The sequence below is a fragment of the Grampus griseus genome, assembly GCF_964374135.1.
Source record: "Grampus griseus genome assembly, chromosome: 6".
In the NCBI taxonomy this organism is placed as follows: domain Eukaryota; kingdom Metazoa; phylum Chordata; class Mammalia; order Artiodactyla; family Delphinidae; genus Grampus; species Grampus griseus.
The window spans coordinates 81,673,781-81,701,707 of record NC_139000.1 but is presented as its reverse complement, the minus strand read 5'-3'; the positions used below and the strand labels follow the sequence as shown (position 1 = coordinate 81,701,707).

The 27,927-nt window shown below is 38.4% G+C and overlaps 1 protein-coding gene across 2 annotated transcripts in view; it reads left to right on the top strand.

Moving 5' to 3' along the window:
- Positions 1–18,489: 18,489 nt before the first annotated feature.
- Positions 18,490–27,927, top strand: part of GKAP1 (G kinase anchoring protein 1) — an 81,191-nt gene continuing 71,753 nt past the window's right edge. Inside the window, exons 1-3 of one of the 2 annotated variants that reach the window (XM_082655895.1) lie at positions 18,490–18,675; positions 19,123–19,256; positions 27,258–27,510. In XM_082655895.1, coding sequence (XP_082512021.1) covers positions 27,301–27,510 — 210 coding nt within the window. In that variant the 5' untranslated portion in view covers positions 18,490–18,675; positions 19,123–19,256; positions 27,258–27,300. The remainder of the gene's footprint in view (positions 18,676–19,122; positions 19,257–27,257; positions 27,511–27,927) is intronic. The other variant, XM_082655894.1, reaches the window with a different exon arrangement.

Here is a 27,927-nt window from a genome sequence, read left to right as displayed (position 1 = left end):
ACGGGTTTGAGCCCTGGTCTGGGAGGATCCCACATGCCGCGGAGCAACTAGGCCCGTGAGCCACAACTACTGAGCCTGCGCGTCTGGAGCCTGTGCTCCACAACAAGAGAGGCTGCTATAGTGAGAGGCCCGTGCACCACGATGAAGAGTGGCCCCCACTTGCCACAACTAGAGAAAGCCCTCGCACAGAAACGAAGACCCAACACAGCAAAAATAAATAAATAAATTACTAAAACTCCTACCCCCAACATCTTATTTAAAAAAAAAAGAAACAATTAAATATTGCTTATATCAGAGAGAGAGTCACCTGCTGCATATGTTTTGGCTGAAACAGCTGAAAATTTGTGCCAGAATGCACTCTATGGGCTAAGGCAACTGGCTAGGTTTAGGGATTAAGGTTAATTTATGCTCCTCAGAGGCTGAGTGATCATTCTTGACTTTTTAAACATGGTCTCTGCTCTTTTTTCTGGAATTGCTTTTAGAGTATTATATTATTGGTTTGCTAATATTTTGGAATATAGGTTTATCATCTCTCTCTTGCCCTATCTATTCAGCATATCTCTCATTATGCTACTAAAATTGGGAGAAATGAATACAGTTCCATGGAATAGGGAAACAAGGACAGAATAACACTGAAGTATTCTAACATATCAAGGAAAAGGTATCTAGTCATATGGAGTACACCTATAAAGCTTGACATCTAGCCAGAGGATCTTTAGCTAATAAGTTGATGGGCTTAATCTGAGATTTTTTTCCTCTACAACCTGGTTAGTCAGGCCTGTACACAGGCCGCCCAGATTGCACGGGGGTTGTAAATATGTAAATGAAATTTTTTCTTCAAGATATTTTTGGTCTAAATCTTATATAATGTAAACCTCAGTTTGGAATTAAGAACTAAACATTGCTTTGCCCAACAAATTTTTCATCGTAGTTTTCAATCACAGAAAACATTTCATTATAATGACCAGAGGTATGATTTTGTTACTTATATTGTTATTTTTGTTACTTTTCCAAACTTTTGCTTGTAAAATAAAGTTTTTTCTTAAACCAATTAATGTTTGTTTGGGGGGCAGTAGCAAAATCACCCTGATTTATGGAAGCTTACTCCATGAGAGTAACCCACTTTATTACTGACTCCAACTTTTCCTACCTGATACTAAGTTTTTTTTGTTCTTTCCTTTGTTGCTATTGACCCTGACCATCTTACCTAAGACCCAGACTGTTGCCCTGTGCTCAAAGACTGTTTTCCTTTTCTATTTTCTAGCCCCTAGGAAGTAGGGTTCCTTGGTCTTACCGGTAAAAAACAGTTCCTATAGGAGAAGAAAACCAAGCCAAAACAAACTTCTAAATTGGTGAATAGTTTCTAGATCTCTTAAGTATGGTATTAAAACTCATTTGAATTATGGGTTAAATAGACTTCTGTGGACTTAACCTGGAAACGGAACCACAAGTTATAACTTCGGCCCAATGAGAAACTGTTTCAACCAACAAATTTACAAACCAACTTAGAGATTTTATTTTTTTAACAGGGACTATTTGAAGTCAGATTCCTGTTTTCAGCTAGTTTTCTCTTTTTACCTTTGGTTTGTATGATATGTATTTAATATATATATTGTATATAATGTGTGTTTTAGATAGATAGATAGATAGACAATGGCAAAAGGCCAGTGCCTTAGCAAAGCACAGCAATCATATATTTATTAATATGTACATATTAATGAAGCCCCTAATTTTAAGTTCCTTATAAAATTAAGTAATAATTTAGAAATAATTAATATAAGAATGTATTTTGACATTGGAATTCTGCTTGCCCAAGAAATTGACACATATTTGCTTTACCTGTGGAAATATAAACACATTTTCTAAAAGCCAGCTCACTAACAAAGCAAGAAAATTTATATTAAACCAACAATGAGTAGATTTGATAATGCAAATGTGAACTGACATCTAAATAACAAAGGTACAATTTTTTTTCTTCCTTTTGGTTAAACATGCATCCTTTATATGCTATGATAGATTTCATATAAATAAACAAACATATAAATCATGTCCTGGATAATATATTCTGGGAGTGAACCTCTTGTCTTTCTTGTTTAGTCAGTGCAGTCACAAAGGAAAGAAAAATTGTCATCTCCCCCAAGGCAAGTACAATTTTTTTTACATTAACTAGTAATAAATTTACCCTCTGTTTCATATGCTCTCCTTAGTCTAAACATTTTGTCTTTGCCTTTTTGCGTGTATATGAAATATGTTTGTGGGGGTTTTTTTGTTCATTATTTTTTTTCCACCTATAACAGAGCATTTGGAAAGAAACATATTTGCCTCCATAAAGTACTAGTTCTTTCCCTAACTCCAGAGTGTTGTAGATAACAGAGTTGGAGAATTCTATGAGTCTGAGAACTATGGGTGGCAAGAACATCAGTGAAGGTGCTTTTGTGCTTTAATGTTTGTTTTCCTTCGCTAATGTTTTTCCCCCCCTTAGTTCTTCATATCTTCATGAACTTAGTGTCCAAGGAGTCAGCAAAAATATACATATGATCTTCAGTAATGTGGACTTTATTGCCATTGGCTTGTTTGTAATAGTCCAGGTCAATAAAGTGATAAATGCTTATTTAAGAATGGGTGTCTTATATTTTAAAACAAAGTGTCATACTAAGTTTTAGAATGAATTGCTAAGAAGTGAAGTCCTTAGTGGGAGTTCGGTTCTATAGTCAACACAAATTCTCATGCATTAAAAGCAAGTGTGACATGTTCTGCTCTTTCATTTATTTCCTTAGGGACATACTTGTGATTTTATAAAGCACCTGGAGTATGAATAATGAAAGCTCAGTGTCCACTCATGTCTACAATTCCTCTCTCAACTTCACTGGAATTTTTTAAAATATTCATTATGTATATTTTACATTTAAAGATATAACGGGCTGCAGGCTGCCTTGATTAGATTGATAACACATATATCTTCTATGTTTATATTTTCAAAAATAGAAAATAAAGTTGAGAGTGAGATCTTGCCACAATAAATATCTCATGCATTGGGTATGTAGTATTTTGAGCTCATCTGGGCAGTAATACTCAAAGGGTGGATATAGGAGCATCTTTCTTATGGCGAGGAGTATTTTATCACTGTCATTGTTTACCTTGATGCTAATAATAATAAGTAGACTGACTTTTCATAAGTTTCATTGTTTTAAAATTCTCTACAAACAATGCACCCCTTAATGCCTGCATTAGGGGTGACTGCTTCCATTCCTTGCTTTTGGAATGCAGTGCATACGTGGCAGCGAATACTAGAGTGGTGTTTGATTTTTATGATGGCCTTCATGTTGACACCAAAAATACCTCAATGTGGTGGTAGTTAGAACAAGAGAAATTATAAAAAGAAAGCTCAGAAAAACTTGATGTTATAATGTTGGCTTTTGATATTTTGCATAGTTCTTTTTGTCCATTTTTATATCTTCTTTCCTAGGAATGTCCACAATGAATCAACAGAATTGTCACTATTGTCATTTAACTGAACCCAAATATATTGACTTAGATTTAGGTATTAGGTTCTATTGGTAAATTATTACACAAAACTCCACTGAGTGATCTCTACAGTACTCAAAGAGAAAAATAGAACAATCTCACAGACTTTGTTATAATGAGCAAGATCCTTATATGTCCAGGGAACAGAACCATTCACAACAGAAGAGTAGAAAACTAAACATCTAAAAACTTGTATACTTAGGATTTTTGGAAATTTAAAACTCCATTTATTAGTAAATACTTATGTAATTAAAGTAGAACAAAAGAAATGCATCTTGAAACAATATTTGCATACTGTATTATTGTGTTTTCAAGCTTATTACAGTATATACAAAGCAAGGTATGATTTTTCAAGTCCAAAGTGGTAAATATTGTTAGAATTTATTTGATCTGAGGGGTCTCTTAAAAGAACCACTTCTTGAACCCTGCCCCAAGTAACAACAAATTATAGGCAGATTATAGCTCCCCTCACTCCTCACAGTGTTCCAGGATTCAAATAGCTCTGATAAAAAGAGAAGAAAAAGAGGTTTATTTTAAAGCATTCCATAGGCCAGCAAGGAATTTTCAAAAATGTTTTAAGAGAATATATTTTATTTCTCTTGAAGCAACATAAATTTAACTTCACTCTTTGGCTATCTCTATACCCTAAAGAATACTCCTAGTTAGTATTGAATTTGCCATTTGAAAATATACATCCCAGTTTTTAATACTGATCTCTCTTCCTATGATTACTATTAATTCAGGATTGTATGAAAAAAAGCCACCCTAGACAGAATTTGAATGGAAATTGTGGAGCCATTCAGTAGAGAATTACAAGAAACATTAGTTTTAGATAAATTTCATCAGTTGTAACATAAACTGAAGAATTTAAGTGAAGGACTTAAGTGATTTTACCGTTGAAGAACCATCAAGAATATGCAAAAACAAACACTGTAGGCAGAATTGACAGGATTTATCTTTATAAAACAATACTTAACCATTTTGCTTAATTTTTCTCTCTGCTAAAATATCCCTGAATTTTTCTCCTGAAAAATCTTTGGCTAAAAGACTTCCATTCATAATTACAAACCAGCAGCTCTTAGACTGCCTTGAGAGGCTGAACTGATGTTATTCATTTTTGTTTGTGGCCTTCAGTGGTATTTCATTGTCCACCATGAAAAGGAGTAAGGAGTGAATCTGAATTTATAATTTTGATAATTTATAAGTATTATCAAAGTTTTGTTGTCACTTTCTAGCGTGATTATTTTTTTCTAGATCGGGAAAAGGGCAAGGTATTTGTATACTGAGGTGCCAGTCTTCTTTTGAAATTCATACCCATCACCTGGGGGTTGGGCAGCATTTAAATTGTTCCATTCAAAGCCTGGAAGTAAGCCTGTCTGTTTCACTGGACATTTTCCCTAGGTGTCACTGGCTGTAAGACAACCAGAACATGATCAGAATGACCCAGGTTATAATCTTATTAATGGAGTACCTTAAATAATTATATTTTCTAAAACACCAAACAGCCATTTCTTTTAAAAGAAAGCAATGTATGAATCACTCCCTTGCATTTAAAATCAAAACCTTATTTTTCAAATGCAACTCTAATTATTTAATAAATTATTTGGTAGTGAAACTACTGTTTTTACTACATGTAAATAGTTTGTTGCTTTATCAAATAAATATATAAAAGCACTTTGAAAACTAAAGGATCATACATGTTTATGATAGAATTACAAGTAGGTTTTCCATGGAGTTGGTTGTCAAAATGTGATAACTTTTTAGCACAAATGTGGTTGCTTATTTTATATATATCAAAAAACATTTTAAAACAAATTCTCAGAGTTTTAATTATATATGTTAGCAACAGTAGAAATAACTAGTCTCTGGGAAGTTTCATGTGAATTCAATTCTCACAAGAAAATATTTTAAAGACTTGGCTGAGTCTATTTTTATAGGCCTCAGAAGTGCTTCATTACTATTTCTTTGATTTACAAACAAAAAAATATGTTTTTACTGGGTTTTTAACCACCAGTTTTTGGCCATTTATTACTTATTTCTTTAGTAACAATTACATTTTTTTGTTATTGATGAATTCTGGCTAGAAAATAACTTTTCTGGGACTTCCCTGGTGGTGGAGTGGTTAAGAATCTGCCTGCCAATGCAGGGGACACGGGTTCAAGCCCTGGTCCGGAAAAATCCCACATGCCACAGAGCGACTGAGCCCGTGCGCCACAACTACTGATCCCGTGCGGCACAACTGCTGAGCCCACGCACTGCAACTACTGAAGCTGGCACGCCTAGAGCCCGTGCTCCGCAACAAGAGAAGCCACCGCAATGAGAAGCCTGCGCACCGCAATGAAGAGTGGCCCCCGCTCGCCACAACTAGAGAAAGCCTGAGTGCAGCAACAAAAACCCAACGCAGCCAAAAATTAAAAAGAAAAAAAAAAGAAAGAAAATAACTTTCCTTAAAACTGAAAAGTCTAGTTTCTATTTGGTAAATATTTTAAGCTCAATTTTTCCCTTAGGGAAACTGTAAAAGTTAATTTTTTGGTACATGTATAGGTATGTGATCAAATTAACAGCAAAGTCAGTCTTTGGCCTTTCATACTCTTAGCTACTATATACAAGAAGTATATTAGAATTAAATCTAACATTACCATGGCAGTCTCCTTTGTAAGTATTCTGAGGGAAGCTCATTTCCCTTAGTTCACAAGTATCTGCCAATGTTAAGGAATACTTTGTCTCTATTTAGATCAAAGCACCCATGACCTGTGCAGCCAAGTAATCAAAGAGAAGGCCAAGACTTTAAGTGTAATGGAACCTATAATCAGAAGTATTCTAGTGGATTGTGAACAAATAGAGAGGAAGAATACTAACATACACTTTTCCTGGGAGAGTTACTTTCATTGGTCCTCTTATAAGGTTTATTACAAAGTTCACTATCTCACTAATCACTGAGAAGGGAAACTAGATGTAAGGACCTGATTATGTGAGTTTAATTGGCCAGGCTACAGCAAACCAAAACACCCTTCAGAACCAGGCCAGTACCCCGGGGTTTAGTTGTTGTACGGGGAAAAATCTGTACCTCTTTCAAAGGGTGAGCTGATAATTAAAGTTACCTGTATTCTGAAGATATCACAAAAATGGCATCTATAGACAACTGATGGAAATTTTCTTTAGATATTTGTAGGCATTTTTCTGCTTTATGTTTTCTATTAACCTTTTATCATTGAGGCTAGAGCTGAGAACTAAAAGCCCTATCACTCAAGGAACTTACATTGATCGCAGTGATGAGTACTATGGAGAAAATAAAGCAGGGTAAGGGAATAGAGAATCAAGGATGCTTTTTTTTAGTTAGAAATGGTTTCTGAGTTAGGCAAACACACAAAGCTGTAAAAAACAGATGTAAGCTCACCAACTTAAAAATTGCTTTTCAATTGACCCAGTGCATGCATGCTCAAAAGGGGCAATTATCATAAATTGCATCTGAACACAGAAATCCCATCCAGCCAGTTTTTATGGGAGGGGAAGAGCACTGACTAATTTTGCTGAGCCATTGGAAACTGCTCTAGATCTACTGTTTTGATCTATACAGTTGCTTAGAACTTATTTTAAGTTTAGGATCACATTCCACTTAAAAATTTTTTGAGATATAATTCACATAACAAAAAATTTACCATCTTAAAGTGCACAGTTCAGTAGTTTTTAGTATATTCACTGTGTTGTGCAATCTTACTAATTCCAGAACATTTTCATCATGCCAAAAAAACCTCTGTTTTAATTAGTAATCAGTCCCAATTTTCATTTTCTCCCATCCCCTGGCAACCACTAATCTCTCTGTCTCTGTGGAATTGCCTGTTTTTGACATTTCATACATCCTTTAGTGTATGGCTTTTTTCCTTAGGATAATGTTTCCAAGATTCATTCATGTAGCCTGTAAGAGTATTTCATTCCTTTGTATGACTGAATAATAATCCATTATGTGGATATACCACATTTTGTTTATCCTTTCATGAGTTGATGGACATTTGGATTATTTCTATAATTTGGCTCTTATGAATAACCATGCTATAGAATGCTATAAACATCTGTGTACAAGCTTTTGTGTGAATATGTTTTCAGTTCTCTTGGGTATACGCCTAAGAGTGGAATTTCTGATTCATATGGTAAATCTACGTTTAACTTTTGGAGAGATTGCTGAACTGTTTTCCATAGCAGCTGCACCATTTTACATTCCCACCAGCAGTGTATGAGGATTCCAATTACTTTACATCCTTGCCAACGCTTGTTATTGTCTGTCTTTTTTATTATACCCATCCTAGTCGATGTGAAGTGGTATATCACTGTGTTTTGAGTTACATTTTCCTAATGACTAATGATACTGAATATTTTTTTCATGTGTTTATTGGCCACTTGTTTATCTTCTCTGGAGAAATGTCTGTTCAAATCCTTTGCCCCTTTAAAATTGAGCTATTTGTGTTTTCAATGTTGAATTGTAAGAGTTCTTTATATTTGCTAGATACAAGTCCCTTATCAGATATGATTTGCAAATATTTTCTCCCATTCTGTGTTGTCTTTTTACTTTTTTGATGGTGTCCTTTGCATTGTAGAAGTTTTTGCTTTTGATGAAATCCAGTTTATCTTTTTTTCTTTTGGTTGTTTTTGCTTTAGTTGTCATATCTAAGAAACCATTGCCTACTCCAATATCATACAGATTTACACCTGTCTTTCCTTCTAAGAGTTTTATTGTTGGGACTTCCCTGGTGGCACAGTGGTTAAGAATCCACCTGCCAATGCAGGGAACATGGGTTCGAGCCCTGGTCCGGGAAGATCCTACATGCAGCGGAGCAACTAAGCCCATGCGCCAGAACTACTGAGCCTGCACTCTAGAGCCTGTGAGCCACACTACTGGGCCTGCATGCTGCAACTACTGAAGCCCATGTGCCTAGAGCCCATGCTCCACAACAAGAGAAGCCACCACAATGAGAAGCCCGCGCACCACAACGAAGAGTAGGCCCCACTTGCCGCAACTAGAGAAAGCCTGCGCATAGCAACAAAGACCAAAGCAGCCAAAATTAAATAAATAAATAAAAAGAGTTTTATTATTTTAGTTCTTTCATTTATGTCTAGGGTCCATTTTGAATTAATTTTTGTATGCGGTGTGAGGTAGAGGTTCAACTTCATTCTTTTGCGTGTGTATATCAAGTTGTCTCAGCACCATTTACTGAAAAAAACTATCTTTTCCTTACTGAAGTGTCTTGGCACCCTTATTGAAAGCTAATTGACCATAGATGTTTGAGTTTGTTTATGGACTCTTGATTCTATTCCATTGGCTTATATCTTATGCTAGTGCCACAGTTGATTACTGTAGCTATGTAGTAAATTTTCAAGTTGGGAAGTGTCAGTTTACCAGCTTTATCTTTTTTCAATATTGTTTTGGCTATTTGGGGTCCCTTGAGTTTGATTATGAATGTTAGGAACAGCTTACCCATTTCTGCAAAAAAGTCTGTTGGAATTTTGATAGGAATTACATTGAATATATATCTATATTTGGGGAGTATTGCCATCTTAATAATATTAAGTTTTCCAGTGCATAAACATGGGCTGTCTTTTATTTATTTATATCTTTAATTTCTTTTAACCATCTTTTGTAGTTTTCAGTGTACAAGTCTTATGCTTCTTTGGCTAAATTTATTCCTGAATATTTCTTTTCTTTTGATGCTATTGTAAATGGACTTGTTCTATTAATTTCATTTTCAGATTGTTCATTGCTAGTGTATAGAAATACAACTAATTTTTGTATATTGATCACAATTTGTGATGAATAGTAAATTTGGGTTAGAAACACACCACACCATGAATCAAGGAACTTAGGTAATGTTTACCCATACAAACTGACTGAACGAGCAGAAATCCACCTTTTTTTTTTTTTTTAAATTGGCCGCGCTGCACGGCTTGCAGGATCTTAGTTCCCTAACCAGAGATTGAACCTGTGCCCCCCTGCAGTGGGAGCTCGGAGTTCTAACCACTGGACTGCTAAAGAATTCCCAGAAATCCAACTTTTTTTTGTTGATGATCATAACTTTTTAGCTGATTATTTTAAGATTATTTCTTCAAGAATTATTTCTGTTTTTCTTATTGCTAGGTGAAGGATGGTAAGAGCATAGAGCACCACTAGGTAATTTGGCCTTTGTAGTCTATAGTCTCAGGTCTTTCACATGTATTTTTCCTATTTAAGTAAAACACAAATGGAACAATCCTCAGCACCCTGTCTCTCTGTATCATGAGGATACTTTCTGCATATTCCTCAATGCTATATATTTTAAAGATTAATGGTGATGCAGAGAAAGCTAATTTATTCAACCAATTTCTATGTGCTAGGTGTTATGCTAAAAAAAAACATAGTTTAATAAATCACAGACCCATCCACCAAGAAGCACACACTCTGTTGAATAAAGACAGACAGTAACATTTTGACCATTTGAACGCATACAAGGAGCCTGGCACTCTAGTGACATACAAGTGAGTAAAAGGCCAGGTTTCTGTTTTAATGGGACTCACAATATAAAGGAGAACATAATGGCTCTGGTAAAAATATAGAGGGCACTATGGGAGTATGGAGGAAGGGCTTTTAACGTTCAAGGGTAAGGGAAGGTGCCCCTTGTGTCTTAATGGATAAGTTGGGTTTTAGAAGGTATAAGAATAAGAGGAATAGCATTTTAGATCAGGAAACCCCATTGCAAAGGCTAAGAAAGGGGAGACAACACCATATACTCAGGGAACAGCAAGCAGTTTAGTAATGGTCCTAGTACATTGGGGACTCCAAATAAGGATCTGCTGAGTGACTGAATTAGTGCTGGGTGTAAGGGATGGCTGAAGTTGAGGATAGGAAGGTAGCTTAGATCACAAAAGGACCACACTAAAGAATCGAAAGGCTATGGAAAGCCTGCTGCATTTATTCTGTACAATTTACACAGCAATTGGACTGGTTTACTTTTGCTGCCCGAAATCCTTTCTCTTTAGACATAGTACAAATGATGTACAAAATACCAGAAGAGAATTTAAAACCCATTAAGTAGAACTAATTATTTACAAATAATTTATAGGTGATATCTGTGTCTATATCTATGCATAACATCGATTTTAATCACTGCAAGGCTCCTGAGGAAAATCCTTTTTTTTGGGGGGGGGTCTAGTGTGAGAGGGTATTTTAAAAATTAATTATTTTTGAAAGTACAAAATAGCCTTTCATAAAACAATTCCATAGTCACGTAGGTCATTTTTCAAATTCAAGTTAGTGATGTTTGACTTCATATAAATAGTACACTATAAATAACACCATAGTAAGGGCAAGGGAAGGAGGTAGCTGAGTCAAAATACTAGCAAAGCCATATTGACATTTCTATTTTGTAGTGGACAGTGTGAAGGTAGAATGAAAAAGTTTAGCTTATTTGGTTCATCCAATTCTCTTGAAAAAGATATTTTAAAATTAATTATTAATCAGGAATAGTTTTACTTACAATCTTAATATTACTGTGGGATGATTAATGATCAGTCTATTAAATTGACTGAATTAAGAACAATAATACTGGGCTTCCCTGGTGGCGCAGTGGTTGAGAATCTGCCTGCCAGTGCAGGGGACACGGGTTTGAGCCCTGGTCTGAGAAGATCCCACATGCCGCGGAGCAACTGGGGCCCGAGAGCCACAACTACCGAGCCTGCGCATCTGGAGCCTGTGCTCTGCAACACGAGAGGCCGCAACAGTAAGAGGCCTGCGCACCGCGATGAAGAGTGGCCCCCGCTCGCTGCAACTAGAGAAAGCCCTCGCACAGAAACGAAGACCCAACGCAGCCAAATAAATAAATAAATAAATTAAATAAATTTATAAAAAACACACAAAAAACAAGAAAACAATAATACTACAACATTTCCCTCTTCTCACTTGGCATTAATTTTTTCTTAAGTGTAAGAAAAAAATTTTTCTTACATTTTTTCTTGTCATTTTTTTCAAAGTGACAGCATATATGGTTTGAGTCAAATAATTACAAGGCTCGTAACAATAAACAGAAGGCCCTGCTCCATTGGTCGTCACTCTGATGCCTGCTTCTCAGAGGAAAACTGCTGTTCTACTATTTAACTCCACGTTTCTAAAAAGCACATTTCTTTTTTCTTTTTTTTTCAATTAACAGTAATCTTTTATTTATTTATTTATTTATATTTTTGGCTGTATTGGGTCTTTGTTTCTGTGCGAGGGCTTTCTCTAGTTGTGGCAAGTGGGGGCCCACTCTTCATTGCGGTGCGTGGGCCTCTTCACTACCGCGGTCTCTCTTGCTGCGGAGCACAGGCTCCAGACGCGCAGGCTCAGTAATTGTGGCTCACGGGCCTAGTTGCTCCGCGGCATATGGGGTCTTCCCAGACCAGGGCTCGAACCCGTGTCCCCTGCATTAGCAGGCAGATTCTCAACTACTGTGCCACCAGGGAAGCCCTAAAGAGCACATTTCTATTGCCATGGCTTAGTTATTCCGTTTTAGCCATTTTATGCCATTTACTAATTTCCCAATATGCTTATATCCCATTGTTCAGTGTTTATATATTTTAATCTCTATTTTATATATTGTCCACAGCATCCCATGTTATATCAGTCAGGAGAGGTTAATTATGCTGCATTAACAAATTACCACAAAAACCTCAGTGGCCTACAACAATAAAGGGTTATTTCTCATTTACACAGCATGTTGGCGGCAGGCCAGCTGCAGTTCGCTCTACCGTGTCTGCATTCAGGACTCAGATGGCCAGAGGCAGCCTCTAACAAGTGCCCACCTTGTGGCAGGCTCAGAGACATGGCTCTAAAGCTTCTGCCTGTGCCTCTATTTCCCTGGCCACCGTAATTCACCCTGCCGGGTCTGACATCAATGGGGCAGGGAAGTATAATTCTCCTCCAGGAAGGTAACATCAAGTACTAAACAATCATATAGTCCACCACAATTATTTTGTTTTCCCTGAAATTTATAGCCCCCTCTTCCTTGGGTTGCTTAGTTTTCTCTATATCCTATCACCATTTCATCTCTTTATGTTCCACCAGAGCTGTGAAATTTCTCTCATAAGGTTCAAACACAGTAGGTAATCGATCAATTCTGTGGCTTTTATAGTTGTTGTTTTGTTTTTTCCTTGGAGACATCCCTTCTGGAGCCCTCCATCCTCCTGTGTCAGAGTAGACTGCTCTCCAGGCCTGCTACACAGTCGTCATCCTGGAACTTCCCTTCACCTTTATCTCAGGAATTCTCCCTATTTTCTCTTTTGTTGGAGCTCCTGTTTACCAGGTAGGTCCTATGTGTTTCTGTTTCTTGGTTTACACCCTTATTTTGATGAGGCATCTCCCTCTAGTAGATTCCTGAGCATATGTGAGTTAAAATTTTTTACTTTGACATCTTTTTCTGCTCCCTCCATTGTCTCTGTTTCTTTTCTTCTTTTTTTTTTCGCTGTACGCGGGCCTCTCACTGCTGTGGCCTCTCCCGTTGCGGAGCACAGGCTCCGGATGCGCAGGCTCAGCGGCCATGGCTCACGGGCCTAGCTGCTCCGCGGCATGTGGGATCTTCCCAGACGGGAGCACGAACCCGTGTCCCCTGCATCGGCAGGCGGACTCTCAACCACTGCGCCACCAGGGAAGCCCCTCTTTTCTTTTTCTCTTCTTCTTCTTCTTTCTTTCCTTCCTTCCTTCTTTCCCTCCCTCTCTCTCTGACTTTTTCTTTTTTTCTTTCTTTACCCTGTTTGTTCATTTCAGGCTCTTTCATGTAAGGAGGTTTCTTCAAATATTTGGAGATCCTGGACTATTCACTATTGACTAACAGTGGATGAGAGCTTCTGTTGGTAGGAACAGGACTTGTCTATTGTTGGTCTTCATTGTAAAGAGATAGGTGACAAGCCACATTCTCCATTACAGAACCCCCAATTGTCAATATTTGTAGGCCTTTACTCTTGGACCAGCTGGTTTTCCACCCAGAGGAAGCTTCTAGTTCCCTGACATGATCCCAGCATTCTAGAATCTGAATTCGGGAATGAAGCTGGGGTGGGGGGGATATGTCTCATAACTCAACATGCATAACTTCATTTAATTCTGCTTTTCTATGGAGTGAGTCATCCCTGTCCTTAGCTCTGCCTGGGGTCCAGAGGAGCTCTGCATCAAACTGTCCAGAAAGTAAACTTCCTGTCTGCTGAGTTAAGGCAGGAGGGAATGGGTTAGGGACTGGGGGAAGGAAGGATCCCACTGTTCATCATAAAGTCTTCATAATAAATTCTCATTCTCAGTCCCACTCTACTTCTGCTTTCAGAGGTGCGGCAGCTCTAGCTTCAGACCCTTTCCAGGGTCTGGGATGTGAAAAGGTTCACTCTGGCTGGGTCAACCTCCTCCCAGAAGCTTAGATATTAAATTTTTTAGTTTGGGTAAGTTAGTTGTCACTGATCCATCTCCTTCCATGTTCCTAAGTTTGTTGACATCCTTCATCAGCAGGGATCTTTTTTCCTGTTTGCATTGTCTTTATGGGTTTATACCTTTTTTATCCCTTCACTCTCATTTTAATGAGGTATCTGGAGTGAGTAGGGAAAAACATGTGATCAATGCACCGTGTTTAACCAGAAGTCTCCTTACCATGAACACGAATAGATGTAACGAACATGTTTTCTAAGTGGGAAAAGTCCAACTATAGTTATAGGCAATTCTATAAGAATTAGATATAGATTAGTACAATAATATACCTAAATTTTATTGAGTGCTTATATGTGCTAAAAAGTCTTTTAAATGCTTATATGTATTATATATATTAATATTTTATCCTCACAATAATCCCATGAGATGGATGCTGTGATTCAACACCTAGCAGTCTGACTCCAGACCACCTATGCTATATAATGGGGTACTTCATGTTTTAAACTACAGGTAATCTTGTTATTTTCAACTTGTCAGGCCTCTAATGAATCCCTATTTATTGTTAGCTTAAGCTATAGCTGAGGTTTTTCACACAGAATTTTAACATTTACAGCACATTATTTGATGTGGCAAGGCTAGCATCACTTTTGATGTGTCTATTTGAAGATACATGTTGGAGGTAGAAGGAGTAGTTTATGACCAATTTTAAAGCATAGTCATTTAAACTGGGAACCCTAGCATGTGTTTGTTTTATAATACAGACAGATGGGCATTTCCTCTTAAAGAAAGCAGTCACCATCTGTAATCTGAGAGGTCAAAGAGAAGCAATTAGAAATCTCACATTAGCAACAAAACTTTAAAGTGCCTGAAACATGCAAGAGTTTAACATCTTAAATCACTGATGGCCTTGAACACCTTAATTCAGAGCATTCAGCCCCTCATTCTTTGAAGATTTTAGGACCAGGCTCATTATCACTCTCTTCAAAGCTACTCACTACTCCAACACCACTGTCACATCTGCAGATAATTCTTTGCAAGATATAGATATAGATATAGACATAGATATCTTTCAAATTCTTACTGCCTCTCAGTTCCTTGACCATCTCTCTTGGAATGATCTTTCCCTCTGCTATCGCATCTACCCACTCTTATGGTCATTCCCTACACCTTGACATTACTGACATTACTTCTAATTTTAATTTCAAGCCTACTACTCTCCAACCCCTCTCTTCTCTTTTCAGGTCATTCTCTATGGTACCTAAACTCCAGCAATTCTTCAACCTGATCAGAAACACCATTCCATTCACCCTCCCATCTTTTCACAGTTCCCCACCCCTCTCAAAGCCTTATTTCTTACCACATCTGAAATTATAATGCCTCCTTTGCATCTACCCTCAACTACCCTTTGCCAATCTCTCCCCATCCTACTTGCCCAGCCAAATCTCAGTCCTGGGTAATCCAAAACTGCCTACTCAGTGCTTGCACATCGCATGAGCAACTAAATCTGTCTGGAGAAAAATGCACAATCATAATGACTGGTCTCACTATAAATTCATGGCCACTCACTCAGGTGGGCGTTATTAGTGCCTGGAAACCTTACCATGTTTCCCTCATCAATTCCCTCTCCCACACTGACAGACTAGTATTTCATCTCTCTTCTTCTCTCCCTCCCCTGCTAACTCCCCCCTCATTACTTTCAGTTAATAACTACATGAGCCACAGTAGGCTAAACTGTTATAACAAACAAAAATGTTATGGCTCCCACTCAATAGAAATTTATACCTTGCTCACAAAATAATCCAGAGTGGGTGTTCCAGGTCAATGGGCAGCTCTCCTTCATCCCTGCACGTTCTTTCTGTGGTTCTGCCAACTCCAGGGACTTGTAGTCATCTGCATAATCCAGCTGGCAGGAAGGAAAAATGCATGAAGGAGGCACACTAGCCTGGCAGTGGCCGACATCATCTCTGCTCACATTCCAGTAGCAATAACTTCACATTTGACCATACCCAACTGAAAGAAAGGCTGAGAAAAATAGTCTCTGTGGTTAGGAAGAAAGAGAGAATACATTGTGATGGACAATTAGCAGTCTCCCAAAATGATCTTGTTTCTTATTTCACTGAGAAGATAGAAGCAACTAGAAAAGAACTTCTACTTTGTCCCACTATGAAATCCACAAGCCTACTTTAATATGTCCCATAGATGTGGGGACTGGAGGGATTATATTTCTAGGCTGTCCCCAATCACAAAGGGGCAGTTTCCAAGCTTTCAGTTAGAACAACATGGTCATAATGACCACACCACTTAATCACAAAGTTCAAACATAACTTCTTTCCTTGCACTTTTTGACCTCTGTGGTTTTGGATATTGTGATCAACTCTCCTTCCTGCCCCTGTCTTTGTGAAACTCCAATGTATCTTGCTTTGGTGATTCTGTGTTTCTCTGGTTCTCCTCCCACTTCCTCCTCTCTTTCTTTGCTGGCTTCTCTATCTAGGTTAGATCCCTTCTTTATTTGTTGGCTTTTCTCATCTAGGTCTGAGCTTCTTAAACTTTAATGTGATACAAATCACTTGGGGTTCTTGTTAAACTGAAGACCTGATTCAGCAGGTCTGGGGTGGGGAGGGCTGAGATTCCACCTTTCCAACAAACCCCCTGGTGATGCTGGGCCAGTGTGGCTGGGCCACTGACCATGCTTTGAGTAGCAAGGTTCTAAAGAAGAGGTTCTCCAAGATTCTGCCCTTTGTTTTCTTTTTTTCTCTCACAGTGGTATCACTGCTAGGCTGATAACTTCCCAATCTATTTTCTAGTTCAACCCTCTTACCCTTACTTCAAAACCTTTACATCTAACTTCTCAGTGTCCACCTCTATCTGGCTGTCTCAACAATCTTTCAAACCCTTAAAATGTCCAAGTCTAAATTGATCTCTCAAGAAGTTCCTATTCCTATCTCTAATTGTCTTTTTTCTATCTTCTATAATTATCTCCAAACTCAAAACCTCCATTACCTTTAATTTTTCTCTTCCTCCTTCATGTATGTTCTCAAGCAATCCCCTCTTACTGGAAAACCAATTAATCAAATGCCAAATTCTGTAGATTCTGCTTCCACATCATCTTTTAGCCAAGCTCTTTTAAATTCCTCCTGCCTTACCTTTAGTTCAGATTTATCATTACCTTTTACCTGGCCTATGGCAAGTCTATCTGACCATTTTCCCACCTCTCATTTCTGTATCCATTCACAGAGAGATCAAAGAAAAGCAAGGTTTTTAAACCCCCAAACTTTTAAACCACAAAAACTAAGTAATGATTTGAATACAAATTCTTCCACTTGGCATCCCAGGCCCCATTCTCCTCTGTGTCTGCCACTTCTCAACATGCCCTAGAGCCTTACCATTTGCTTTTCCTGAACACAACTTCCATTGATTCACTTTCATATATGTTCTCATGCTGTCTCTTCTTGCTGTAAAACCATCCCCATCTCCTTCAAGGTCAATCCCAAATGCCTTCTCCTCCTTACTGCCTTTCTTTCCTGATTCCCCAGACAGGTGTGAGCAGTTCTCTGATATTCTGCAGTACTCTGTATTTTTCACATGGCATCTGTCATGGTTTGTCTTTTAACTGTTTTATCCTTGTATTATTTCTTATTTTGAAGGCAAGGATAACAGCTTTAACTCCCCTCTGTAACCCTGCAGCGTCTTACCTATGGGGGCGTCTACTATTAGTTGAAACAAAGTGATTTAGGAAGATAATGTGACACAACGGTAAGCAGCACAGAATTTGAAGTCAGGACAGCTGTGTTCCGGCTGTGCCGTTTATTAGATGTGAGGCTTTGGGTAAGTCACTTAACTTGGCTTGCAAAATGAGAATCCTACTACCTGATGTAGCACGAAGGGAGGTAACGTGAAAGTGCTGTAACTCTACAGAGAACTGAGCAATGTTCATTATTTTCCTTACAGAGAAATGATGCAGTCTTTCTATTCAAATCTTGTTTGCAGGACCAACCCTACTTCACTAACTGGAGGTCGAGCCCGGAGGGGCTGGGAATTCGGGCCCCCACGTTCCACTGGCCCTTTTCCACTGCAGGGCTCTCTAACTGCTCTTCGCGATTCAGGTGAAGCCGCCGAACTGCGGAGAAATAGCCTGGAGTCCTATTCTCTCGGGAGGCCTCCGTCCTTCCACCTACCCCGGGTAAGCCCTTCTCTTCCCGGTAACCCCGAAGACCGCGGCGCCGCCGCCTACGTGAGACGTTTGGACCCTGCCCGGCCCCCGTAGCTCCCCTTCTCCAGCAGGTGGGTCTGGTCCTTTCCCCCAACTCCGGGCGCTCACGTCACCCGCGAACCCCTACCCACGCGACAGCGCAGCAACCAACCTAGAAAATAAACAAACCCCCGCGCGCGGCGGCGGGCGCGTCAGGCCCCTCCCCCGCTCCGCCCCGCGGCTCTCAAGCCGCCCCCTCCGCCGGGACTTCCCTCCCGCCCTCAGCTCGCGGCCGCGTTTTCCCCGCCCCTCACCGCAGCCCGCAGCCGCGCTCCCCGCCGCGGTCCGCCCGGCCCGCCGCCCCGGGGCCCGTTAGTGCTCCGCGCCCGCTCGCGGGTCCGCCGTGCGACCCCCGCCCGGAGCGAGCCCGCCCCTGCCCCCCGACACTTGACCCAGCGCAGTCCCAACGCCCAGTGCGGCCGCCCCAGGAGCCGCGGAGCGGCGGCGGCGGGGGGAGGAGGGAGAGGAGGGCCGTGCCGGCGGCCGGGGAGGCCCGGTGAGTACGCGGAGGGCGGGCCGCCTCGCGGGGGACCGCTCCGGGGCCCCTGAGGCGGTGGTGGCGGCTCGGCCGCGCTGCTCCGTGCGCCCCAGTCTCGGCAGTTGGGGACTCGGCCTGAGGCGATGGGCCCCGCTGTCCGGAGCCGCTGGGCAGAGTGCGCGGGAGGGCCGCTCCTTGGGAAGGGCCGCGGCCCCGACGCTCGGCTCTGGTCTCGGGGGCGGCGGAGAGAGACCCAAGCCGACCTCAGGCCCAGGCGCCCGGGCGGTGCCTGCGGCTCCCGAGACCCCGCGGGGGCCGGGGCCGGGGTCGACCGCGGTGTCTGGGCCGTCGAGTGACAGGTGCCGCCGCCCCCTCCCCGCCGCGGGCATCGCGCTCCCGCCCGGGGAGCCAGGCGCTCGGAAATTTCTGGAGCTTCGAACTGACTCGCTGTTTTCTCCCTTTCAGGTTTTGAAGCCGCTTCTCTGCCCGAGTTAGGTCTCGCCCAGCTCTGTTTCCTTCTGTATGTACTTTGCGCGAATAAGTTTTGGAGCATTGGTTAACAGCCTGTGGGTGAAATTTGGCTTTCATTCGTGAATGAGGTATAGTGAATTACTTTTTGAGTAAAGTGCTTCTCCTCCTCTCCGCTAACTATTGAAGAGTAAAAGGGAGAAGGGTTTTGAATTTTGTTTGTTTTTTGTAGTTATTGTTTGGAACAAGCACTCTTCCAGAATTTTTGTCATCTCTAGCACTTAGGGTGCTTGGTAGATATTGAACAGTGATAAAAAATGACTTATTAAATTGTCTTTTCTCTCCGCCTTTAGATTTTTCATTCTTACCTTAGCTAGATTCTACAATTGAGTAGGTGCTATGGCTTTCATTAGAAGCACTAATGAAAGATCGTCTTTCCTCTACTGAAAAGCCAGTGAAATTTTCTCTGCACTGTTCATTACTATTTCTTTACGTAGTAAACGTGCTTGTGATTGTAACCTGAATCATCAGTTTAACAAATTTGACTTGCAGCCATAAGAATATTGAACTTTGTGGCAATTAAAAATTTTTTAAATCTTTAATCTGTGGAAACTTAGATTTTTTTTCTCAACAGGTTCATAACACTTAAGTTCTCATCAGTCAAATCCTAATTAATGGAAGATATTGTCATAAATGGTTACAAGAAACTTATCTATAAGATAATCAGGTGGCTTCACTCTTTAAGAGTGAAGAACCCAGAAGTTGACCAAGAGATCACTGGGGCAAATGAAAATACATGTGCTTTATTTATAGGCGAATCCCTTAGGTCCTCAACCGGTACCTGCTTGTACTTTTTGCCTAGGTTTTTCAACCCACAGAAATTAGGTGATGCAGATTGGAGATGGGAGGCAGTATTTAACTATGAAGAAAAAAAATGGAATTTAGGGCATACCCATTAAGTTTATATGGTTTGTTTGCGTTAAGTTTGTTGCGAGCAAAGTTTTGGTATGCTCTTGGCACTTACTGGTTGTGAACCTTACTTTATAAGAAGCCAAAGTGAAAGATATTGTGTAGTTGTGTTATTTGAGGAACAGACGTGAAATAATATGATAAAAAATTTCACCAGGTATTAAGTCATTCATACTCAATGCCATTTCATTTTATGGTTTTTGTTTTTTTTTAATCTAAGCTACATTTCAGTGAGACCACACTAGTTGGTATCTACATGGTATTCACTTCTTTTTTCATCAGGCTTACTGGTCAATAGTGTTAATAGAAGATGACTATCATTACATTTTATAAAAGGGATATATTTGGTCTTGATTGAGGAGCTTATACATATACCAGTTTTGAAGTGCCCTAATTGTGGTTCCCTGGACCTGAGGTATGGCTACTCCTACCATCTTTCTTGACCTTAGAGAGATCATAGTCTAAAGGGATTACATCATAGTGGCACTGGTCCTCAGAACCTTAGTAGAGGAGCCCAAGAGGATCAGCTGTTTATAAATCCTTCTTGCAGTTTAGGCTATTCATTTAAAAAAGTAGTTTACTTAAGCTCCTCATGTATCCTAGTTCTTTTTAATCAATACTTTGAAACCAGTTGTGTTTCCTAAACAAATATGTTTCCTAAACAAAATTAGTTGTGGTGATAATCAGTTAGTAGAATGGCCCTTATAATGAAGCAACTTTGAACTGCTAATAATCACTGTTAACTCACATTTGCATTCTGGGAATTGAGGATTATCTCTAGTGCACTTTGCATTTTCTTTAGCTCCATTCTATTTTAGAGCTTGTCTTTGAATGCATAGATAGCTGTGTACTTGGGGAATGTAAATATTTTTTAAAAAAACAAATTCAATAAATGTATCTTCTGTGTGCCAGGTCCTGTGGTTTTGTTAGGGGTGGAAAGAGGAAGCTCTTGCCTTTCAGAATGTTGAAATCAGGATTATAAGGGGCTAGGCACAACAGTAAACAGATAATTTTAATTAAATCTATTCAGTAATAAAAGTAAATATAAACTACAGAAATATTACAAAGGAGGGAATGATTAAACAGGCAGGTCGGAGAAAGCGTTATAGAGATCCTAGCATCTGAGCAGGATTTTAAGGAACAAATACAAGTTGTAAGTGGAAGAGATGGAGGGCATTTTAGGCAAAAGGCACAGCAAAAAGATTTGAGCAAGTAAAACTAAATGTGTGGTCAGGAAATTTTAAGTAGTTTGTTTTGCTGGAGTACAAAATCTGAGGAAGGACAGTTGCTATAGAAAGCCCTAACATATGCTCTAATATTTAATAAGTAATTGGCTTTTCTAGTATTGAGTATATATAAAGTGGAGACTTCACTATAATTTGATTTTGCTGCGATTTTAAGTATAGAGGAATTAATAGTTTTTACTAATAGATTCATTAAGAAATTATAGAACGTTGCACTTATATGTGATGAGCTGCCTGCATATTTGTAAACTTATTTGTTTCTTATGCATTTGACCTGAAACATTTGTTTTCAAATTATCTTTCAAATTTTCTTTTGTCTTCCTTCAACTACTTAAATTAGCCTTTAAATTATTTTTTAAAAGGAGACTCAGGATTTCCCTGGTGGTCCAGTGGTTAAGACTCTGCAGGTTTGATCCCTGGTTGGGGAACTAAGATCCCATATGCTGCGGGGTGTGGCCAATATATAAATAAATAAATAAATAAAATAAAAGGAGACTCAAAGGGAAGAGGGAGAAACATAGAAAATAATCATTAAATTTCTGGACTAAAAACCTAATTTGTGTAGTATTTTAGTAATTTGTAGCTGTTTAACATAGAGCACTAGCCACTGTACTCATAGACTGACCAATGTAGGTAGCTTAGTGGATGTCCACTGTATTTTTGTTTTGTGTATCTTAATTATGTCCTTGTTATTTAAGTGTATGTTTATAAATGAGCATTTATATATACTCAGGTATCTGGATTTTAAAGACCATGTGAGGCATAAAGAAAGGGAAAATAACAGGGGGAGGGAGAAGAACTCTGAATCTATTTATCCAAGTATCTCTTAGGTATGACCGTAGGTGGAGATGCAGAAGTTTAGGACACAAGACCTCTAACGGTAGCCTCACAAGAATACTGACCCTAGCCTTTCCCTGAAATAGTATCTTTAAAAGTCTCATGTTTTTGTGGTCTGCTTATTTATCTCTTTTTCTCTTCAAGGTTTTAAAGCAGTTACAAATGAATTCCTGGATTGTATAACATGATTATCTTTTTGCAAATTCTGAAAAATCTGTTAATGAAGGCAATGTTCTCTTAAAAACATGCACCATAATCAGTCTTTGACAATTGCTTTGTGTCATTTGTCTTCTCAATCACTAACATAAAAGAACCTGAGGCGTGTCATTGTTAATTCTGACCTGTAGTTGCCCTTTTTAAGTTTTGACACAGGGCAGAAAAATCAATATTGCTTTGATTACATTATGTTTTTCTTTTTTGAATTTGGGTATAGATGACCATTTTTCCTTTTCACGATGAGAGTTTTTTCTTATAGAAGGAATATGGTCGTTACAGAATATTTGGGGAAATAGTGAAAACTATAGAAAGGAAAAGGAGTAGTCCCATGCATTTCCTCCTTTTGGTATGTAAATAAATAATACACATATTTACAAATTGGGGATTATTTTTATATTTTTATTCCCTTCTTTCATTTAAAATTTACATTTCCCCCCTCTTCCACCTCTGAAGTACTGGTTAGTGTATGGTATATAGATTTTTGACATAGTATACAGATTTCTCTCATGGCTAATGAGGTAGTTGATGTGTTGGCTGTTTATTACTTTTTTTTTTTTTTTAAGTACAGCTTGAGTACAGATGATGAGCCCTTCCAGTTGTCCCATCTCCTTACTCCCTCAGCTGCTGAGTAGAGCTATTTTTGGCCTTTACTATTTACTATTATGTAGAGTATAGTGCAGGTGGCTACCACTCTCCTATTCTACCTGTACCCCTTACCGAACAAGGGATCATTGGAGGTGAGCATTTACCCTTTCCATTTACCCTTTCATTAGTTAGAGAAAGTATTTTAACACATGGGTTGCTAAGATGTAGCATAGGTAGCTGCCTCAGAAAAATAATTATTTTGAGTGTTTATCACTGATTCTTTTCTCAGTTAACAGTATTTGTTCTGATGCTTTCTTTTCACTTTGTCTTTCTTTTATTCTTTTCATTCATTCAGGAAATATTTATTGCTTGTTGTGTGTGTCCACTGTATAAGAGATAGTCTCTACTGTGATTCTAGTGTTTCAGATAGATTGGTGTTTTCCTTATGCATTGTTAGGTATAATCTTTAGATCTCTGACTCTTCAGTGGCCGACTGCTCAACCACAAATTCTCAATGCCTAAAAACTTTTTTCTTTTCATTTCAAAGAAAAAAAATTTTTGTGAGCTTTGGAGAGATATTTAGAACACCTGTGAACATTTCACTCATGCAGAACAATCCAAATATGAAATTCACAGTTTTGATATCAGTCCTGAAATGGAGAGGAAATGTATTTGTGTAAGCTATCAGTGATGATAAGGTTAGATTATATTGCAGTAGCAACCCGAAAACCTCAGCAGCTTAAAGCAGCAAAGTTGCTTTCTTGCTCAAGCTACATATCCATTACAGGTTAGTAAGGAGATTTTGTTCATTGTAGTTTTAGACTCCATCAGACTTGACTCTAGGAGGCTTCATCTCAGCATACACTTCCACAATAACAGAAGCAGAGAAAAGAGAACACGGTGAACCATGTTCTGGCTTTTAAAGCTTTTTAAAGCTTATATTTCACTGGTAGTCACATGGCCAGCCTGCATTTAACATGAGAGTGATACGCAATTCTCTTTCAGGGAGGGGCGGTGAATATTTGTGAACAGCTATCATATGCAATTTATAGTTGCGACAGTTAAAATTAAATACAGTAGTTGTAGAACAACTGTGTAGGATTAGTGTACCTAAAGTGGTCAAAGCTACTAAAACTTACAGGATTTTAACATGGCATGTTGAAGTTGAAGCAGAATTAATGTTTTCCTTAATATTTTTGAGTCTGGAATTTCCTTTTCATTTTGTAATATTTTCTTCCTTATAGTAACTTACAAAGCCTTAATTCTCATGTCTGTGGGAAAGATTTAAGCCTAAAAATACGTCATAATTTTAATGGTATGATGTCATCTCTGTATGTTGTGGTATTTTATCTTAATCTGTATGCTTCTGAACATAGGAGCAGTAGGTATGAATGTGGTATTGTGATAAAAATACTTTGATTTCATAACTATTAGATGACATCTTCAAATCTCAGTTCTTCTTTTGATTTTTTTCATTGTTTAACAAAAAATTGAAAGATTTCCAAATAATTTTCTAGATTCTTAGGTTAAGATGGAAGATTGAACGTATGCTTCTCATTTTTGTTCCCTCCTGAAAACATGCAAACTGTAGTGTGTGGTTAGCTTTCAAAATGGACCTCAGTGATCCTCACCTCTTAGTATTCACACTTTCACACAGTCCCTTCCCACAATGAATAGGGTGGACCTGTGTAAACAGTAGGATATTGTGGAAATAACAGTAGCTAGTTCAGATATGAGCGCTGTGGCTCAAGACAGACATGATAAAACTATAAAGAAAAACAAAGTAATAAGTAACAAATCAGAATAATAATTATCTCTGGACAGAGTGGGAGTTGGGGGGTTGCTATTGGGGAGAGGCATGGGGTGGGTTAACATTTTGTTAATCTTAGTGCTAGGTACTTGGAGTGTTCCTTTATAGTTTATTCAGTTATGTACTCAATACATTTCAAAATAAACAAGTTTCTCAGTTTCACAACTTATTAAGAGAATCTGTTTCTTTTGAATTGAGAGAGTACTTAGTCTTCTAGTAGTTACAAGGCTGCTTACTTAGAAATTGCAGAGTAAGGTTCAGCAAATCTAGTTTCAGGTCCTGACTTTGCCAGTAACTTGCAGAGTGACCTAACCAGTCTAAGTACCAGTTGCCTCATCTGTAAAAAAGGATTTGGGTTAGATATTACTAGAGGACCTTTTTTGTAAAAAGTTTTTTTTAATTGGTGTATAGTTGATTTACAATGTTGTGTTAGTTTCTGGTGTACAGCAAAGTGATTCAGTTTTTTATGTACATATATTTTACTAGAGGACCTTTGCAATCCTGTCTTAAGTTTAAAAGGCTCTTAAAAAGCTGAAAGGTACCAACAAGGGATTAATTTCCAAAATATACAAACAGCTCATATAGCTTAACATAAAAAAAAAACCCAATCAAAAAATAGGCAGAAGGCCTAAATAGACATTTCTTCAAAGAAGACATACAGATGGCCAACAGGCTCATAAAGATGCTCAGTATTGCTAACTATTAGGGAAATGCAAATCTAAACTGCAGTGAGGTATCACCTCACACCAGTCAGAATGGCCATCATTAAAAAGTACAAATGATAAATGCTGGGGAGGCTGTGGAGAAAAGGGAACCCTCCTGCACTGTTGGTGGGAATGTAAATTGGGGCAGCCGCTATGGAGAACAGTATGGAGGCTCCTGAAAAAACTAAAAATAGAGTTGCCATATGATTCAGCAATCCCACTCCTAGGCGTATATCTGGAGAAAACTCTAATTCAAAAAGATACATGCAACCCAATGTTCGTATCAGCACTATTTACAATAACCAAAACATGGAAGCAACCTAAATATCGACAGATGAATGGTTAAAGAAGATGTATATACATACAATGGAATATTACTCAGCCATAAAAAGAATGAAATAATGCCATTTGCAGCAACATGGATGGACCTACATATGATCATATTAAGTGAAGTAAATCAGAGAAACTCAAGTATCATATGATATCACATATGTGGAATCTAAAAAAATGATACAAATAAACTTATTTACAAAACAAATAGATTCACAGACATAGAAAACAAACTTACACTTACCAAGGGGGGATAGTGGGGGGAGATAAATTAGGAGTTTGGGATTAACATATACACACTACTATATATAAAATAGGTAAACAACAAGCACCTGCTGTATAGCAGAGGGAACTATAATCACTGTCTTGTAATAACCTATGATGGAAAAGAATCTGAAAAAGAATATATATGTATATATATATATATAAATAACTGAATCACTTTGCTGTACACTTGAAACTAACACAACATTGTAAATTAACTATACTTCAATAAAAGAAAAAAAAACTAAGAGAGGTAGGGGGCACTGAGACTAGTGAACTAAAAGATAATGGTGGAAGGTGATTTTGAAAAGTTTCCTTTGGTTGAGAGAATTTAAGTTCTCTATTTTGCTGTCACTCCTCTAGAATCAAACTCAAGCAGAATTTGTACACGGTAAGAATGTTCTTTGTTTCCTACTCCTTTTTTCCTGTCTTGGAAGTTGGGGATAAGTATGTAGTTGGACCAATGGTCTCTGTGTGCGGTGAAAAATGATATTCTTACTCTTCCATTGTAAACCATATTGATTTAGGATGTTCTCCATAAATACGTATATATTAATCAGATTTAGGATATTCTTCATATATATGTATATATTAGGATATTCTCCATAATTATGTAAATATACAGCAGTGTATTTAAAAGAAAGAGGAAAGGGCTTCCCTGGTGGCGCAGTGGTTGAGAGTCCACCTGCCAATGCAGGGGGCACGGGTTCGTACCCCGGTCCAGGAAGATCCCACATACCGTGGAGCGGCTGGGCCCGTGAGCCATGGCCGCTGAGCCTGCGCGTCCGGAGCCTGTGCTCCTCAACGGGAGAGGCCACAACAGTGAGAGGCCCACGTACTGCAAAAAAAAAAAAAAAGAGAAAGAGGAAAATCATTAATTTTTGGAAACTGTATATGGAAAATCAATACATTGTATTGGTGGTATTCTTGCAATAATTGTGAAATCTCAGTATATCATTTTTCTTTTTTTTTATTATACAATCTTACGTTGTTTACTTAAGTTTAAAAAGTATGTTTCTACCAGTAGAACTGTGTGTACGAATCCAACTGTTAACTAAATTCAGTGTCAGGAGAAGTGTATGTGTGTGTGTGTGTATATATATATATTTGTTCTAAAATCTGAAACAAATTCTACTGTGTTTATTCATCTTCCTCCTTTCTCCCTTCCCACAGGAATTATTCTTGACAGAAGTATTTTAAAAGAAAAATCCTTACAATGGCCTCAGCAGTACTTAGTTCTGTTCCCACTACTGCTTCTCGTTTTGCCTTGTTGCAAGTGGATAGTGGCAGTGGTTCTGATTCTGAGCCTGGAAAAGGCAAAGGTCGGAATACTGGAAAGTCTCAAACAAATAAATCAACTACAAATGAGAAGAAAAGAGAGAAAAGAAGAAAAAAGAAGGAACAGCAACAGAGTGAAGCAAATGAGGTAGCAATTATAATTATTCATGTCTGCTTTCCCAGTAGGTTGTATGCATAATGAGCGTAGATACTATCTTGTTGACTTATGTATCCACAGTTCCTGGTCCATAGGTACTTGGTAAATATGACTTGAATGAATGGATATAAATTTGTGTGTATTTGAAGTCAGATGTAATGAACATATTTTAAATTGCCTTTTTTTTTTTGTCTACGGAAGCTTATGTGCTCATTCCAAAACGTTTCTGAAAAACAAAGTCTTAAAAGGAAACAAAGGTCATTTGTAAATATAACTAGAGATATAAGAAATTAATATTTTGGTATGTGTTTTCTGTATACATATATAAGTTTACTTGAATATATAGATACATTCATATATACATTCATATTTTACTTAAATGAAAATGAGACTATATAATAGACTTTC